This window comes from Mesoplodon mirus (assembly GCF_964341445.2).
Source record: "Mesoplodon mirus genome assembly, chromosome: 13".
NCBI lineage: Eukaryota > Metazoa > Chordata > Mammalia > Artiodactyla > Ziphiidae > Mesoplodon > Mesoplodon mirus.
Window position 1 is genome coordinate 77,710,672 of NC_138989.1, and position 15,171 is coordinate 77,725,842.

The window sequence follows — 15,171 nt, forward strand, 5'->3', positions numbered from 1 at the left end:
GTATCTCTCCAAGGGTGGAGCTCCCAGTCAGGAATTATGGCTTTTTTTTTTCTTCAAAATCATATAAGGACAGTTGGACATAAATGCTCTTTGAACAGGTTCACTTTGGGATGTGAGTATGGGCTGGGGAGTGGAGCGGGGAGATGACAGGCATTCAAGGACCCCAGGAGAGAATGATGCTGAGTACAGTCGGCCCTCCCCTCTATCACTGGTTCTGCACTTGCAAATTCAACCAAAAGCAGATGGAAAGTATTTGAAAAAAATTATAGAAAGTTCCAAAAAGCAAAACTTGAATTTGCGCCCTCTGGCAACTATTTACGTAGCATTTACATTGTATTAGGGATTATAAGTAATCTAGAGCTGATTTAAAGCATACAAGAGGATGTGTGTAGGTTATGAGCAAATACTATACCATTTTATATAAGGGACTTGAGCATCCTTGGATTTTGGTATCCACGGGGGTCCTGAAACCAAACCCCCATGGATACCGAGGGACAACTACTTGGAAGCAGAAGGCTTGCTTTTGTGGCTGAATCTGTCAGTTTTTTCTGAGACCTGAGGACAGTATTTAATTGTTCTGACCTTGTTTGTTTACCTGTAAAAGGAAAATGAGTTTAATGCCAATCCATTTTACTGGCTGGAAATAAAATATTTTCACTGGTGCAAGCTGGGGCGCATCTGAGAGGTGCACTGGTGTGCGTGTGCGAAGGTGTGTCAGTGCTGGGGGCAAGATGCTGACAGGAAGTACTCTGCTGCTGCCCAGCACCTGGATGTGGAAAAGGAATGGAGGTGAGGAAATGAGATGAAGAAAGAGGCCATATGGAAGAAACCAGAAATAGACATTTATATTAAGAGCAGTTACAATGTAAAGAGGAAATTGATGTGATATTCCAGTTCATTCCTTTGCCTTTTCAGATTGGACAACTACACACACACCACACACACACACACACACACACACACACTCACACTCAGCCCAAGCTTATGTCTGCTTCACCCTGGTTCCTGTAAAACAAAGAATGTTGCCCGCCATCCAGTTCTACAAGGATCAAGTCATTAGCCATTGCAGTCGCTGACCTACAGTGCACGCTGAAAGGAATTCAGGATGAAAAACAGGATGAGGCACTCTGTGCTTTGGGGAAAACAGCCTCCTTAGAGAGAGGTAACGCAGGAGAAAATTTTAATGAACCCAGATTCTTGCATCTTCCCCTACGTCGGAAAGCACTAAAATCACTAACTGAGATATCTGGTCCTCGTGACTAGCAGGAACCCTTTACTGATACGTATGTCTGACTGCGTGCATTCCCTAAAATCACGCCTCTCCCCCTACCTCCTCGGAGCTCTCTGAGAGGCTGTCTCCCAGCCTACAGTCCTCAGTAAGACCCCCGAATAAAACTTAGCTCACAACTTAAGCGCACGTTGTACATTTTTGATTTCAGTCCACAGGTCAAAACTCTTACGCTCATGTAAGATCAAATCCACATTTATTCCTGTCTTTCGTCTCCAGTTTACCTAATTCTTTCCTTCTTTGAGTCTCTTTGGTGCCACCTTCTGGTAGGCGCAGTGCTATCAAGTTTGACTATCGCTCCTGGCTTCTGGGTTTTTATTTTCCGAAACATCCTCAAGTATAAGGTGAGGAAATGTGGGGTGAGAAGTGGCCTGGAGGCAGGCTGAGCCTTGCTCTGCGGTGGGACTTGCCCACTGCAGACACATCAGCCTTCTGACCCTTGCAGCCCTCGGGTTCAAGCCCTGCAGCTGACGGCTCTGGAGGGACTTACTGAAGTGAGGGCAGTGAGGACCTTAACTCTGTGTCCTCTATTAAATGACCTATTACGTACAGAGCACTGTTGTCAAACTGTACCATTGTTGTATTTTCTTGGTTGACGTTTTAATACATTTTTTTCAAACTTTAAAGAATGTGCACTAGTTTGGGCTGTTGTTTTATATTTAGAGTGTGAACTTCACACCGTTTCTTTTTTTTTTTCTTCCCACAACCCTTTTTTTTCTTTTAAACCAGAGACATCTACTCTTGAAAAAAATATCTTAGAAGGAATCTTCAAAGGAACCATTCAACAGTGAAGAGGCTCTGGTTAAAACAGTTGTGTTCCCCACCCATTTTCCCCTCCTGCCCTTGAGGCCCAGAAGACCCACCCCCTCCAAGTCTAAATGAAATATACGTTCAAGACTGCCGCAGGAGGCCCTTCTAGTCCACTGGGGGACTGAAAGAAGGACCAGAGAATGGCCCATCTGTTTATAAAAATGAGCACATGCATGATGATGCTTATCTCTAGGTGGAGTTTTCAGTACTTTTCTTGTTTGCTAATTTTCCAAATTGGAACATATTTTTCTTGTGTAGCTTTAGAATTTTTGAGTTAAAAATATACATACCAATTGAAAAAAAGATAGCATAATAGAAAAAATAACTTATAGCGTCATGGGATTATGGGTGATGATTTGTCCTTTTATTTTCCAAAATGTCTTCAACTGTAACAGCAAAGAGATTCAGGGAAACCAAGATGAGCTGATGAACTTTAATAATTTACTGACTAGCAGCCCAGGTTTCTAGAAGGTTTAATAGAAATAAATGCAGCACTTATAAAATTTTTCTAAAATTATAGAAGGGCTTCCCTGGTGGCGCAGTGGCTGAGAGTCTGCCTGCCGATGCAGCGGATACAGGTTCGTGCCCCGGTCTGGGAGGATCCCACATACCGCGGAGCGGCTGGGCCCGTGAGCCATGGCCGCTGAGCCTGCGCGTCCGGAGCCTGTGCTCCGCAACGGGAGGGGCCACAACAGTGGGAGGCCCGTGTACCATAAAAAAAAAAAATTATAAAAATTAATATGCTGCAAAAGCTTTTCACAACTTGCAGCAAGGTGCCTGATGCGATTTTTTTTTTTTTTTTTTTTTTTTGCAGTACGTGGGCCTCTCACTGTTGTGGCCCCTCCCGTTGCGGAGCACAGGCTCCGGACGCGCAGGCTCAGCGGCCATGGCACACGGGCCCAGCCGCTCCGCGGCATGTGGGATCTTCCCGGACCAGGGCACGAACCCGTGTCCCCCGCATCGGCAGGCGGACTCTCAACCACTGCGCCACCAGGGAAGCCCCCTTGCTGCGATTTTGCTCCCACCATCCCACGGACACTATCTTCCTTGACAATTACATTTTAAAGGGATGGCTTCTAGGGACTTGAGAAGGATTGTCTTGGGCTGTAAAATAGGAAGGAGGCTTTTCAAAATGTTTACCTCTCAAAGGAGCAGAGAAAGAACTTATGAAGACAAACTGCCTAAAGTAAGTGCTCTAAGGAAAGAGAGGTCAGGCACCAGAAGCAGGAAGAAGCTTGTCTAAAGTTTAGTCAAGCTGGGGGGAAAGTTAAGGCTGGATCCAAAATTAGCGCCTGATTCCAAGTGTGCATCTGATGACTTGAGATTTTGGGCTTCACGTTCTACCTCCGTGCCCAGGGGCTCCCTTCACAGCTCCCAGCCCAGTTTCAACAACTCCGGCGGAAAATGGTGTATTGTTTTCGAGTCCTTCTGATTTAAAGTAAATTTTGTGTCTTCCCAGGAGCCCACATTTTAGGGCAGACCATCCCAGAAAAACCCTCCAAAATCTGCTGAAATCCACCCAGCTGTCTTCATGTGACATCGTGACAGAAATGTCATTTTTATTTATAGTATATTATAATTCATAGAACATTGCTTATAAATTATGCCAGAGACAGCACACTGAAGAACTATCAGTAATAGGGGGATTTATCTTACAGTTCTGGAGGTCCGAAGTCCATAAGATGCTGGCAGAGCTACATTTTAAGTCTGGAGGCTCTAGGGCAGAGTCCATTTCCTCACCTTTTGCAGCTCCTAGAGGCTGCCTGTGTTCTGTGGCTCCACACCATCCTGCCCTTTGCTTCCATCCTCACTTCTCCTTCTCTGGCTCTGAGCCTCCTGCCTTCCTCTTATAAGAAGCCTGTGATTACACTGAACCCACCTGATGATCCAGGTGACTCCATCTCAAGATCCTTACTTCAGTCACATCCACCAAGTCTTTATTGCCCTGTAAGATAACATCATCACGGGTTTTGGAGATTCAACGTGGATGTTTGGGGAGGCAGTTACTCTGCTGACCATACCCAGTGTCCACAGACTGGGGTGGAGGTGTGACTAGTGACTAGTGAGCAGTGGCTAGTGGAGGGCGTGGCTCATGTGCTTCTGTGTTGTGCTTTGGGTGCAGACCTTCACTGATGGATGATCTCTGTGAAGCAAATGGCACTTTTGCCATCAACTTATTAAAGCTGCTGGGTGAAAAGGACAACTTGCGAAACGTGTTCTTCTCTCCCCTGAGCCTCTCCTCTGCCCTGACCATGGTCTTAATGGGGGCCCAAGGAAACACTGCGGCGCAGATGTCCCAGGTATGCGTGCCCACCACAAAGGAAGACCAAGGGCGGGCTTCCTGTGTGCTTTCATAGAGCTGGTCTGGCCAGTGAGGCTGGGAGGTGGGAGGGGCACCGTGGTGATGGAGAGAAAGCAGACATGGGTAGAAAGATGAATCGTGTAAGACAGCATCTCCTGCTCGTTTTCATGGGAGAAATCAAGTCACTACATTATTTTCTGCATCTTTGATAAGAAAGGTGAACTAAAACTCTGTTCCACAAAAAGGCCAAGAATTTCACCTTTGTTCTATTTTAAACTTTTGCTCACATTGTATCTCAAATTGAAATGCAACTGTGTAAGTGAACCTTTTTGTTAAATCGGTTGTTTCTAGTGTACAATTATGCATAAGTGGAAGACGAATGCAACACAAATGAGGACTTACATCTTCTGCAGTTTTTTAGAGGGAATATATTATCTGATTGATCTGAAATGGGTTATACGTGCCCTTAGCTACCAATGAAGTAGTGGATATTACTTTAGGAAAGTAGACCTTCCCCTATTTATGTCTTAGTTTCTTGGACTGTCTGGTGAATGTATCCCAGAAAACTGTCATATACACATCATGTTCCCACTAATAGCGGGGTGCGCAGACACCCCCAGAAGTGTGTCCACGGCCACAGTTGAATCCCTGGTGGCTCTTTCTTCCAGCTCCTGGAGGAATGAAGCTTTGGACTGGGGTTGTTGGGAGATAAGGGAACAGCCTTGATTTTCACTCTGACCTGACATTTAAGTCACAGTCTGGTCTGGAGGACTTCTGTGGAATTGCTAATGAAACATTTCTGCTCATCTTGTCTTCTGTGGGTCATTCCCGCTACCTGTTTGTTCTGTTCTGTCTCCCTCCTGAGTTATCACGTGCTGTCTTCCTGGCATAGATCAATCTGCTAGAGCAGGGCTTTCCACCTGGGGGCGATTTTTCCTCCCTGGAACAGTTGACAAAGTCTGGACAGAGTTGGTGGTCATAACCAAGAGGTGCTACTGACATCTAGTGAGCAGAGGCCAGAAATGCAGCTAAATATCCCAGGATGTGCAGGATAGCCTCCCAACAAAGTATGTGGCCCCCAAAGTCTATATTGCCAGGTTGAGGAACCCCGTGCTAGACGGTTAAACAAGACTCATTTTAAAGTAGGATTCTCGGTGATTTTCAGTGTAGAAATTTGTTTGGAAGTAGCTCTTTGGGGGAGAAATGGCATGTCAAAAGTTGCTGTTCTCGTCTTCTCTTACCAGGCACTTTGTTTGAACAGAGGTGGAGAGATTCACCAAGGATTCCAGTCACTTCTCATGGAATTGAACAAATCTGGCCCTCAGTACTTGCTCAAAACTGCCAACAGACTCTTTGGGGAAAAGACATGTGATTTCCTGCCAGTAAGTAGCGCTCGCACACTGATGCAAAAGAAATCGAAAAGAAAACAGAAACTACAGAAGAGCAGAGATAAAGTGTAGCTCTGCTGCCTTAAAAATGTGCTTAGAATTATATTTTGTAATTGTAATTTGGAATTTTATGATTGCTTCTGAATTGTGTCCTTTGAAAAAGTATTGTCTCTGATACATCTTCCCAGATGTCCATTTCAATTTGTCCATCTTCCTGCACCCAGACCTGCCTCTCCCCCTTGATCCCCTTCTCAGTGACCACATCACCCTCGCCATCCCCTGGTCTCATCTCTGATCGTTGGGCTGTTTCTGTGGAGCTGGCCTCGCAAAGTCTCTTAAATTTGTCCCATCTCCTGAATCACCACTGCCATTGCCTGGGTCCAGACTCTCACATCTTCTACACTATTATTTTAATTGTTTCCTCATGGATCTCTCCAAATTCAGCCTAGTCTTTTCACACTACTGACAGAATAATCTTTTTGACATTAAAATCTGTTCATAAAAAAGAAGGTTTTGAATCTGGGTAGTTCCTGTTTACTGCAACATATAATTCCAGAGTTCCCTAGTCCAGTAGAAGCCTGCCATTATTCAATAAGTGAAGTCCAAAAAATTATGCCACATAATATGCAGAGTGATGCTATCTTAAGATTAATGAAATGATCAGGGCAAGTCCAGCCATCTTATTGGCCAGCAGTTCCAAGGATTATTTTGTTAGACTCAGATATAATCGTGTTCTAGCTGCTGTTGGGTGCTACCCCGTGGAGGTTGCCTGCTCTGGGCTTAAATATTATTGGACATGATTCTGGATCCCTCAGCTAGTTAGGTTTTCTAGGATAAGCACTAGTGATTCCAGGCATCTCCTGGTGAATTGATATTCATTTTTGAATATCACACTGACCTTTGAATACTGTAATTGGGGAATACTGGGGACACAGGGAACCATTCTCCACTTTTCTTGGTTGCTTGGGTCCTTCTTCTCTCTACATCTTCTTTCTTCTGTAGAAGCTAAAATGTTTGAGAACAGGAGATGGGCGGAGGATGGGAGCCCATTGCCAGGCACATTATATCAGAAAACAAGTTTTCATGAGGTGAGTTATCCTTGGGTTTTAATGTATTGCATATAAGAACCTTCTTGATTTAGTCCCAACTTATATACCATGGCCACACACACACACACACACACACACACACATACACACACACACAATGATTCCGCTCCTGGAGGACCTGTAACATTTGTTGATAATCTAGTTCTACTATGGAGCCTCCCAATCATTCCCTAAGGATGTTTCAGACACTGTGGTTGGTGCTGATGATACAAAAATGAGTAAAACAGGGTTAGACCACCTAGTAGGGGAGACAAAATCAAACAGAAAGTCAATATGGAGTTTAAGCGTTTGACAGGAACGTTCACGGGCTGTTTTGTGCATGGCTGCCACCGTCTATATTCTCAAAACATATTGTAGGGGCTTCCCTGGTGGCGCAGTGGTTGACAGTCCGCCTGCCGATGCAGGGGACACGGGTTCGTGCCCCAGTCCGGGAAGATCCCACATGCGGCAGAGCGGCTGGGCCCGTGAGCCACGGCCGCTGAGCCTGCGCGTCTGGAGCCTGTGCTCCACATCGGGAGAGGCTGCAGCAGTGAGAGGCCCGTGTACCACACACACACAAAACAGAAACGTATTGTAACTATCGTGTGTGTATGTTTCTCCCTCAGCAGACCGTGAGCCACCTCAGGTCCAAGGTCATGTCTTCACCCTGGTGTCCAGTGCCAGGCCCAAAGCCAGCAGTCTATACATTTTGATTAGTTGCATAAATGAGCCTTAAAGTACGGGGTGCCCTGAGCAAGCATTTGTGCCAGAAACACGTTAAGAAAGAAACGTTTTCACACTTTTAGGAAACTTTGGACAAGTAGAGTGTGGCCAAACTTGGTGTTTTGCCTTTGTAGGCCTTTAAGGAATCCTGCCAGAAGTTCTATCAGGCAGGCCTGGAGGAACTGTCCTTTTCTAAAGACACTGAAGAATGCAGGAAGCACATAAATGACTGGGTGACGGAGAAGACTGAAGGTGAGAGATTTTCCTTTCAGGAGATGTGGTGTTATGAGGGTCACAGAGATGAGATTGCCTGGGATGTGACCTCCACGGGTGGCCAGTGTGACCCTGTAACCAGTGGACTGTTTATGTGTGTTTGCTGGGCTTTCAGGCCATTGATGCAATTCTGATATTTTTCTTGGGCTTACGAAGTGATGATTTCTGAATAATGCTTAAACCTAATGTTAGTCTCTCAGATGCCCTCCCCTCTGGAAGGTAATGGAACATCCCCGAAAAATGCTTCCTCTTTGGTGCCCCATTTAACTTCTACCTGGAGGACACTGCCCTGCTCTAAGGGCAGGAAGGCATTCCATTTACATTATAGCTGAGGTGGGACAACGTTTCATGTCACCTCCCGGTGGTGATGTGAGCCGCTCTGGTTTCATCCACTGCCCTCTGAACTTGGCTGTGGCTACGTTTGCTTTTCTGAATTTGCTCCAGATTCTGGAAGTGCAGCTGATGTGGAGCATCCAAGGTGCCCTGTCCAGACACATTCTGTCTCACCAGAAACATTTCTGCCAGTTCTCAATTGAGTGCAGAGGAAAAGGACATGCTTTTCAGAAATCTAAGTACTCAGCACGTAATTTAAAGACATCAGCAGGAGGGGAGGTTACGTCACTTGTTTGTTCATGTGCCCACCTGGCACTCATTATTCCATCCGTTCCATCTTATGGCGCATCCACTGCGCGTCAGGCAGCCACAATACCCGTGATTACACAGGCAGCCAACGACCAGCGGAAGGGAAGAGCCTTTCACGTTGACATTTTCATACGTCACGTGTGCAGTGGTCTCTGGCTCTCCAGTTGATCTAGCAGCACTGAGTCACCTAGGGAAGCCAGAAGCTTCTCCACACCTCACCCTCCCTCCACCACCCACTTCCCCCTCCACAGCTACTCACACCCTTCCTTCCACCAGGTTGACCACCCAAGTTTTCCCAGAATAGCAGAGCTGGAGGTGAGGCTGGGCATCACCTTATCTCCGCTGTCATTGGACAACTCAATTTGGGCCCCTTTATTGCATCCCCCTAATTCTTTTGTCCCATTCCCTCCCTCCAGGAAGCTGCCTTCTCCCATTTACAGATCTGTATCCCCATCCTTTGGAAGCCTTGTCTCACCTAAATGAGACTTGAAGGTGGGCACAGAGCAATGATTCTTAATCAGAATCAACCTCCAGGGGATATCCGGCCATAACTGAAGACATTTTCAGTTGTCATAGTTGGGGGAAATGATACTGCCTAAACATCCTAAACGCATAGGACCATCCCCAAAACAAAGAATTATGTGGCCTAAAATGCCAGTAGTGGCGTGACTGAGAAATTATGGTGCCAAGGTCGAGAAGCTTACAGTTGGAATTGAGACTCTTGGGTTACTTTCTCAGCTCAACCACTTTGTCGCCTATGTGACCTTGGCAAAAAGTCAGGCAAATACTCTGAACCTGAATTTCTACATCTATAAATTGAGGGCAAAATGATCATTGACCTGCCTGCCTCAAGATTGTTGTTTAAGGACAAACACTACGCTGTATGTGTGCACAGAATGAAACACCATCACCCTGATTCCCCAGGCAGCCAGAACAACAGGATCCAGCCTTTTCTCCACCAAGCCTTGGCTTTCAATGTCAAGAGAACTTTTGTAAAAGAATGTTTATTCTCCCCCCACAGCAATAACTTTCTCTCATACTCTTTACAGGAAAGATTTCAGAGATACTGGGGGCTGGGGCAATCGGTCCTCTGACTAAGCTGGTCCTCGTGAATGCAACCTATTTCAAAGGGAAGTGGAATGAGCAGTTTGACAGGAAGCACACAAGGGGAATGACCTTTAAAACCAACAAGGTAGGGACACAGTTTGCAGATATACAGCTACTTTCTAAAGCAATACTCTGGGAAAGGTTGTGAGTGAATGGAAAAAAATAATTTATTTCACACTGTCTTGATTCTTAATTTATTATTTCTGAAGGAATTTCATGCCCCCTATATATCTCTTATTGGAATGGGAAAGAGAAAAACTAAAATAATTGTTACATTGATCATTTTGTTTTTGGATCCTTGGTCACATCAGTCTTCTCTCTCTGGTCATGTTATTTGGATTGAAAGAAACTGTCTTCTAAGGCTTGGAATTATGTTTGTATTTTAGTATCACTGTTGTATCTAGACACTTTCTTGCAACAGTCAATGACAACTGTGACTATCTACTGCCTTAGAATTCATGGCTGTACAATTCCTAATACAAGAAAAAAAGTGTTAGCAAATGTTCAGGCCAGCGTTGTTTTTATTTATTCTTGGATCTTCTTAAAAAATAAAAATTATACATATTTAAGGTGTACAAGGTGAGGATTTGATATACATATACATAGTGAAATAATTACCACAGTCAAGCTACTTAAAATATCTTTCCCTCACATAGTTACCATATATTTCCTGTGATGACAGCACCTGAAATCTACCCTCTTAGCAAATTTCCAGTATTTGATACAGTAGTATTAACTATAGCATCATGTTGTATATTTGATTTCTAGAATTACATGCCTAACTTTAAAAACACTTTTCTCCATTCACTTTTTTTTTTTTTCGTTACGTGGGCCTCTCACTGTTGTGGCCTCTCCCGTTGCAGAGCACAGGCTCCGGACGCGCAGGCTCAGCGGCCATGGCTCACGGGCCCAGCCGCTCCGCGGCATGTGGGATCTTCCCGGACCGGGGCACGAACCCGTGTCCCCCGCATCGGCAGGCGGACTCGCAACCACTGCGCCACCAGGGAAGCCCTCTCCATTCACTTTTGAATATGGTAACGGCCGGGGTCAGTAACTGTTAGCTTGGAATTTGACTTCCATCTGCTTGGTAACAGCGTATTGCACAAAAATTTATAAATCTAGAATATATTTGATGCAAGCTTTAAAAATGGTGGACCCTAGACATCTTATCAAGGTTCCCCCTTCAAGAAAAGCAAGGCCATAAAGCCAACTATATAATTGAGCAAGTTTTCAGAATACAAGTATAACTCCTGGGACTTCCCTGGTGGTGCAGTGGTTAAGAAGCTGCCTGCCGATGCAGGGGACATGGGTTCGAGCCTTGGTCCGGGAAGATCCCACATGCCGCAGAGCAACTAAGCCCGTGCGCCACAACTACTGAGCCCGCGTGCCCAGAGCCCGTGCTCCGCAACAAGAGAAGCCACCGCAATGAGAAGCCTGCGCACCACAACAAAGAGTAGTAGCTCCTGCTCGCCACAACCAGAGAAAGCCTGCGCGCAGCAGTGAAGACCCAACGCAGACAAAAATAAATCAATAAATTTATTGGGAAAAAAAAAGTATAACTCCCTCTGGCCTATATACCTTTTCTAACCAGATCTTTCAGCCTGAAGACCTGAATACTAGTTAAATTTCCTCTTAACTTGGAGAAATAAGTTTTTAATTAAAAGGTCCCTGGGAGTGCTTCTCTACCCATCTTCTCAAAAGAGAAAAAAACCACCATTTCTTCTGAGAATAATATAGTTTTGCGTCTCTCTATATTCATCAATTTATTCTCTCCCGCCTCAAAATACTTGATCTGCTGGGGCAACAGAATGTTATACTCAACACTAATATGTAATAATGAAGACTTTACATCAATCAGCGTAAGTGCACAGAAATAATAATTATATGTACCTAGGGATTCTGCGAATCAGACATATCTTTTGTTTACTGCACTGTGCTCATTTTTCAGTAATTTGATTTTAATGTTGTATTCTTATTAGGAGAAGAAGACAGTGCAGATGATGTTTAAGCAAGCTAACTTTAAAATGGGGTATGTGGAGGAGGTGCACGCCCAGGTCCTAGAGCTGCCCTACGTGGAGGAGGTGCTGAGCATGCTCATTTTACTGCCTGATGACAACACGGATCTCGCTGTGGTAAGCCCTTGGCAATGAGTCTGAGTGTCCATGGATCCCGGCTGGGCTCATTTTTATTATTTTTTTTTATTTTTTATTTTTTTTCTATTCTTTTTGCGGTATGCGGGCCTCTCACTGTTGTGGCCTCTCCCGTTGCGGAGCACAGGCTCCGGATGCGCAGGCCCAGCGGCCGTGGCTCACGGGCCCAGCCGCTCCGCGGCATATGGGATCCTCCCAGACCGGGGCACGAACCCGTATCCCCTGCATCGGCAGGCGGACTCTCAACCACTGCGCCACCAGGGAGGCCCTGGGCTCATTTTTAAAAGTCCATCCACCAGATAGCATTTGAGGAATCTCCAGTTTAGGATTATTTTAAGGAGTGCTAAATGAACACCACTGCATGTCTTTTGGTGAACATGTGTATGCATTTCCTGTTGAGGGTACAACTAGGAGTGGAACTGCTGGTATTGACAAATGTTGATGAAGCTTAGAAGAGAGACTTCCAAAAATATAAGAACATTATTATTTATTTTGAAGGGAGGGGCTAGTTGAGAGCCCAATAATTACTGAACAAAAGGACAGGAAAAGGATAAGAATGGATCTGGGCAGTATTCCGCAAGCATGAATGTGCATATTAACCTAATGGGATCTTGTTAAAATGCAGACTTTGATTTGGGGGGAGTTATGGCCTGAGATTTTGCATTTCTAACAAGATTCCAAGTGATGCAGACGCCATTGGTCATAGACCAACTTGAGGACCAAGCGCCTAAAGTACAGGTGAGGAATTTATCTTAGACAGGAGGATGACATCCTCCCGTGACAGAAAGTGGGGGTTCAGGATGGGGGAAAGTAACTTTGTAGGGTGGGAGGCACGAGAGTGATAGTATGCTGGTGATCTGGCTCTCTGGGGTGTAGGGGAAGCATTATAATATTTAGTGATTCCTGTGGTGTGAATCCCCCCACCATGGCTGAATTTAGGCTCCCGAGGGTTTAACAATTGACTCTCACCGGAGATACAAGCCAGCTCCAGCCCACCACCTGCACACCAGCACATCGCTGTGAGGCTAGGGCCTGCCTGATCTCCCTGGCTTCTCCATGGAATCAGGAAGGTCCTGGCATAAGTCAAGGATGCGCTCTGTCATGGCGACTTGAGAAGAAAATTAGGAGAGTCTAGGAATAGAGCTGACATCCAAGCCCAGCTGTCGCGGGAGTGGAGCACGCACCTGGACGCCAGGTGGTGAAGGGAAGTGGGGACGCAAGTGGAAGTCCCCTCTTCCTCCTTTATTTCTTCCCTGTGGATAAATAGAATAAGTTCTGGGTCTTGTAGGTTTTGAAACTCCAGGGCAGGCAGAGGGCAAGCAAGGATGCCAGAAGCAATCGTCCTGTGGAATTCCCCACTGCTGCTTTCCCCTCCCCAGAATCCACGCCTTCCTTCCCGTTCATATGATCCCTGATTTCCCCATTTTTCATCCATCAGAGTTCTGAGCCATGCTTTGTCTCCCTTTTGTCGAACAAGTTCTCAAACTCATGGTAAAGTGTTTCGCGTGAATACAATCAATTGGTTATGAGAATTTTCTAAACTAAGAAAACGCTTGAAATGAATTTGGTACAGATAGTTAAAAATAAAACCCTATCTTTGTCTCAGGTGTTTTCTAACTGTTCTTCTCTTGTATCCATAAAACAAGGAAAATGCAAGAATTTGAGGGGAAATCCTGGTGTGTTTATAAGAGGAAATATCCCCTTAGATTGTCTTGGACCAGATCTCACCATCTAGCTGCAGGTCATGCGTGTGTGGAGGTGTTAATGAGTGGGGGGATGGGTGGGTACCAGGCTCTTGTCATCTAGCTTTTAAGATTTAACTCTTCATTATTTCAGGTGGAAAAGGCACTTACATATGAGAAGTTCAGAGCCTGGACAAATCCAGAAAAGCTGACTAAGGATAAAGTTCAAGTTTTTCTTCCCAGATTAAAGCTGGAGGAGAGTTACGACTTGGAGGCTTTTCTTCGAAGTTTAGGAATGACTGATGCTTTTGAGGAAGCCAAGGCCGACTTTTCTGGAATGTCAGCCAAGAAGAACATGCCCATGTCCAAGGTCGTGCACAAGTGCTTTGTAGAGGTCAATGAGGAGGGCACAGAGGCAGCTGCGGCCACTGCTGTGGTCAGGAACTCCCAGTGCAGCAGAACTGAACCAAGATTTTGTGCAGACCACCCTTTCCTTTTCTTCATCAGACACCATGAAACCAACAGCATTTTGTTCTGCGGCAAGTTCTCTTCTCCATAAAGAGCTGCAGTCATTGTACGTCACGCTGCCCACCCTACCTTACTTCAAATTCCCTGTGACCAAATTGATGCGGTGTTTTTTTTTGTTTGTTTGTTTGTTTTTGCGGTACACGGGCCTCTCACTGTTGTGGCCTCTCCCGTTGCGGAGCACAGGCTCCGGACGCGCAGGCTCAGCGGCCATGGCTCACGGGCCCAGCCGCTCCGCGGCACGTGGGATCTTCCCAGACCGGGGCACGAACCTGTGTCCCCTGCATCGGCAGGCGGACTCCCAACCACTGCGCCACCAGGGAAGCCCTGATGCGGTGGTTTGAATGCCAAAATAAAGTGTAATTATGATAACAGGATCCCCTCACAGAGTTGTTGAGAGGATTTAATAGGTTGATAAAGAACTTAGAGCAACACCTGGTGTAGCAGTACACAATGTCATGATGAGACGAGAGTCAGTTGCATTTTTATGCATCTAAAAAGCAACAGTTAGAAAATGTAATGAATTTTGCACTAAAAATATAATGTTCTTAGGAATGTTAATTAACAAAAGATAAGCAAGACTGTTATGTTGAAAATTATAAAGTGCTATCAACAGTCATTCACGATGACCAAAATAAATGGACATATTTCATATCACGAATAGACCTTGAGTTAAAAAATTGTCAGTTCTCCCCCACTTGTCCTATTGATGTAATGTAATTCTAGTCCAAATTCTAGCAATGCTTCTATGGAACTTGACAAGTTTATTTAAAAATTTATATGAATAAGCAAAAGGCCAAAATTTATAACATTTCTAAAGAAAAAGATCAAGTTGCAGAGCTCTGCTCTACTAGATATTGAAGCTTGTCATAAAGTCCTGGTAACACAGTGTGGTGTTTACACGGGGATAGACAAACAGATTAATAGTACAGAAGAGCCCAGAAGCATACTTATTCATATATGAAATGTGAAATAGAAAAGAACTGGTATTAGAGGTCAATAGGAAAATGACAGCCCAATAGAGTGTGCTGGGAAAAATTCCTTATTTAAAAGAAAACAATTATTGAGATAGTAAATACTTAATGAGAAATGAAAATTTTATATGCTTTACAAGAAAATATAGCAGAATGTTGTATGACTTTAGGGAAAGGAAGGATTTTTTTGTGTGTGTGGCTATGCTGCAAGGCTCGTGG

At 44.9% G+C, this 15,171-nt stretch overlaps 1 protein-coding gene across 1 annotated transcript in view; it reads left to right on the forward strand.

Annotated features, from left to right (window-relative positions):
• Positions 1–14,355, forward strand: part of LOC309814619 (uncharacterized protein) — a 55,474-nt gene extending 41,119 nt beyond the window's left edge. The window contains exons 10-15 of the mRNA XM_082640612.1: positions 4,221–4,398; positions 5,645–5,782; positions 7,734–7,851; positions 9,564–9,706; positions 11,601–11,753; positions 13,608–14,355. Of these exons, the coding sequence (XP_082496738.1) occupies positions 4,221–4,398; positions 5,645–5,782; positions 7,734–7,851; positions 9,564–9,706; positions 11,601–11,753; positions 13,608–14,012 (1,135 nt within the window). The 3' untranslated portion in view covers positions 14,013–14,355. The remainder of the gene's footprint in view (positions 1–4,220; positions 4,399–5,644; positions 5,783–7,733; positions 7,852–9,563; positions 9,707–11,600; positions 11,754–13,607) is intronic.
• Positions 14,356–15,171: the final 816 nt, after the last annotated feature.